At 33.0% G+C, this 4029-nt stretch overlaps 1 protein-coding gene across 1 annotated transcript in view; it reads right to left on the bottom strand.

The window, feature by feature from the left end:
- Positions 1-4029, bottom strand: part of cfap70 (cilia and flagella associated protein 70) — a 24975-nt gene that overhangs the window by 10428 nt on the left and 10518 nt on the right. Inside the window, exons 11-14 of the mRNA XM_016555070.1 lie at positions 3551-3625; positions 3350-3441; positions 3202-3262; positions 2791-2985 (exon numbers count right to left, since the gene is read on the bottom strand). Coding sequence (XP_016410556.1) covers positions 2791-2985; positions 3202-3262; positions 3350-3441; positions 3551-3625 — 423 coding nt within the window. The remainder of the gene's footprint in view (positions 1-2790; positions 2986-3201; positions 3263-3349; positions 3442-3550; positions 3626-4029) is intronic.

Here is a 4029-nt window from a genome sequence, read left to right as displayed (position 1 = left end):
ACATTACAGTTAAGTAGTAAGAAGAAAGATGGGAAGAAGCTTTGGAAGGTATTTAATAATATAATGGGAAGACAGAAGTCTCCACAACCTACTTCAATTGACTGTGAAGGTACTTATATGACAAAACCTGAAGAAATTGCTAATTATTTGAATGATTTTTTTAGCAGTAAGATACAGAATTTGAGGAAAGAAATATCATACGTGACAGAAAATACTTCTACAATTCTTAATATAAAGAACTATATGAGAGATAAGAACTGTTATTTTGAGTTTAGTGAATTGGGAGAAGAAACTGTGAAAAGGCTAATAAAATTTGTCTGTAAAGACAAACAACCAGGGATAGATAATATAGATGATAATCTTATCCGATTAGCCATAGATTATGTGTCTGGTCAAATACGTCATATTTTTAATATGAGTCTTAAGCAATCAATATTTCCACAGGCCTGGAAGGAAGCTAAAATGATGCCTTTGACTAAAGATAGAAAAATAAAATTTAGTGGCTCCAATAGCCACCCGGCAAGTGTGTTACCAGTGTTAAGTAAGATCCTAGAGAAGGCAGAATTTGATCAAATACAAGATTATGTATCACAGAATAATCTGATATCAAATTATCAGCATGCTTGTAGAAAAGGATACTCCACATGTACAGCTTTAGCACAAATTATTGGTATCGAGGGTTGGATAAAAAAAAGGATATGTGGAGCAGTCGGATTAGATTTTACAGCTGCATTTAACCTTATTGATCATAAGCTTATTTTGGAAAAAATGGAGAGTTATAGATTTAGACCATCAGTAATTGCTTGGATGGAAAGTTATTCGGATAATAGATCACAGAGTGTTTTTTTAATGGAAGTTATTCAGATAGAAGGGGAATTGAATGTGGAGTTCCACAAGGGAGCTGTTTAGGACCACTTTTGTATTCCATTTTCACAAATGATTTATATCTGGTATTAAGAAGTGCTAAATTAACAATGTATGCAGACTAGGGATGTTCATTTCGGTTATTTTACCTAACCGACGCTCGTTAACCGATTATTTATCAAATTATCAGCATGCTTTTAGAAAAGGACACTCCACATGTACAGCTTTAGCACAAATGACAGATGATTGGTATCGAGGGTTGGATAAAAAAAAGGATATGTGGAGCAGTCGGATTAGATTTTACAGCTGCATTTAACCTTATTGATCATAAGCTTATTTTGGAAAAAATGGAGAGTTATAGATTTAGACCATCAGTAATTGCTTGGATGGAAAGTTATTCGGATAATAGATCACAGAGTGTTTTTTTAATGGAAGTTATTCAGATAGAAGGGGAACTGAACGTGGAGTTCCACAAGGGAGCTGTTTAGGACCACTTTTGTATTCCATTTTTACAAATGATTTATATTTGGTATTAAGAAGTGCTAAATTAACAATGTATGCAGATGGTACAACAGTTTATGCATCTGCACAAACGTCGGTTGAATTGACGGCTATTTTGAATGAGGAGTTGGAGAGTATAGAAAAGTGGATTTTAGAAAACAAGTTGATACTAAATACATCTAAAACAAAGAGTATAATATTTGGGTCTAATTATTCTCTACGGTCCAAACCAGAGCTGAAATTATATATAAATAAAACACTTATTCAGCAAGTTAAGGAAGCAAAACTATTGGGTATCTCCCTGGATAATAAATTGTCATGGTCAAAGCATATTGAGAACACAGTGAAGAGAATGGGAAGGGTGGTAGCTGTAGTAAGGAGATGTAGACAATATTTTACGTCTTTATATAAAATGAAAATAAAATTGGACACTAAGGTTTTACATTTTAAAACTCCATTGGATCAGTATAATCAATTACAATCTAATGTTCAGTCACATGAATATGCTACTAGACGAGCAACAGAGGGTAGATTTCTACTCCCTAATGCTAAAACTAATTTTCTTAAATAAACATTTAGGGCAATGAAATTATGGAATATTTTACCATTGTCATTAATTAACACGAAAAATTGATTTTAAAAGGCAGGTAAAGGCACACCTTGGAATTCTATACTTATAGGAGGTTGAGGTATAGGAATTAATTGAATGAGCAATACGTTTTTTATATAGTAGGTGTTATAGATATTAGAAAGGGTGGAAGAAATGTTTATAGAGATGCTTTGTAATGTGGAGAATGTATTAAACTTTTTATTTTCTTCTTTTTTAATGTATGTAATAATGTATGAATGTTAAGTGTTGTGTGGACCCCAGGAAGACTAGCAATGCTTTAGGGCATAGCTAATGGGGATCCAAATAAATAAACAAATAAAACTGCTTTTACATTACAAAGGTTGTCTACATGTAGAAGAAGCACATGTTGAAGCAAAACAGCGTTAAATGAAACAAAGCTGATTTAAAATAAAATATGAATATTAGAAATAAAAAAGTGTAATAAAAAATCAATACAATTAAAAATAAAATTAGAAATGTTTCCTTGGCAGCAAACTGGAATAAAATAAAATTTAAGATGAAGTGCTAAAATTACTAACATTAAAACTGAAATAAAACCAGAAAAATGCCTAATAAAAATCACACAATCACATAATAAAATAACTAAAATGAACTAAAATGAAGGAAAACTAAAAACATAAAAATAAAAGCTAATTCAACATATTAATAAATTCCATAATAGTATAGAAATAATACTAAATAACACTGAAAACAGCCTGCTTTATTCTAAAGGTCAGAGAGAGGGAATTATGAAACATTAAATTATGACTGTTTTGTTGCAAGTAACCTTGCAAATGGACTTGACTGAAACTTACCTTCATCTGTTCCTTGAAGGCAAAGTATTTCCCAGAGTAGTTGAGCTCTCCGAGAAGCTGGTTTTTACGCTGTTCCAGCAGGACTGGGTCCAGAGGTTTCCCACCCGGCAGAAACGCTGCCCCGAACAGCTGCTGGTACTGATCCAACACCTGAGCGGCCACACTCGCTATCTGAGACTGGTATTCCTGTACTGCCTGATAATATCAAGCACATTTATTATTATTCATATTTATATTAGATTCATATTATTCTTATTTATAACACAGTATGGCCAAGGCATTTCATAGCACGTTTCAGCCATTCTGTTTTGCTATAAACTGTTATAGACAAAAGATTTCCCACAGATCTGACTGTGAGAAAAAAATAAATGACAGAAGCGGTGAGAAATCAAGAACAAATGTTGTTTTTACTCTTTCTGCTCCTGCTGGCCGTCGAGGCAGTGGAGGTCTGGGAGGAACCAGCTCCATCACCCTGTATCAGACAGAATCAATTCACATGAAGCAGCATATCTGAGGACGACGCAATGCTTTGAATTTGAATGAAACTCTTTCCTATCACCGTTTGGCCAGCTCCTCCGGCGGTCTCTTTGGAGCCAGTGGCTTTTCCACAGCAATTTCAATAATAATGTACGATCTTGAATCGGCGTACATCTGAGACGATAAGAAAAGTTTAGGGGAAAAAGGGGAAAATCATACCTTACCAAGAGTGTTTTCATATTTCACTGCTTCATTTGAATATGTGATTGACAGATGAACTGACCTGTCCCTCAGTGTTCACCTGAGGCTCCAGTCCAGACACGCTGTCAGTCTGAGCGCATTTTCCCTGGGAATCCGGCTGTAAAAAAGACAACATCCTGTAGATCCATACTTATTTACTTATAAAATGTTTTGTGTGTATTAAAATAAACATGAAACGGCATTTAAAACCTATTTTACTTGCATAATGTGATGTACGCTACTGTTCGAAGGTTTGGGGTCAGTAATATTTTTTTGAAAGAAATTAATACTTTTATTCAACAAGGACACATTAAATTGATCAAAAATGACAAAGACATTTAATGTTACAAAATATTTCTATTTCAAATAAATGCTTTTCTTTTGGCATTTTAATTCATCAAAAAAAAAATTAATGCTAGATTAGTAAGTATTAAAAATATAATTAAATACATAAATAATATATTAGATGTATTAGATTATTATTATATTATAAAATACATAGTATACACAAACATTACCATT

The sequence above is a fragment of the Sinocyclocheilus rhinocerous genome, unplaced genomic scaffold (genome assembly GCF_001515625.1).
Source record: "Sinocyclocheilus rhinocerous isolate Xijiao unplaced genomic scaffold, SAMN03320098_v1.1 scaffold342, whole genome shotgun sequence".
Taxonomy (NCBI): Eukaryota; Metazoa; Chordata; class Actinopteri; order Cypriniformes; family Cyprinidae; genus Sinocyclocheilus; species Sinocyclocheilus rhinocerous.
This window is presented reverse-complemented; position numbering and strand designations above follow the sequence as displayed.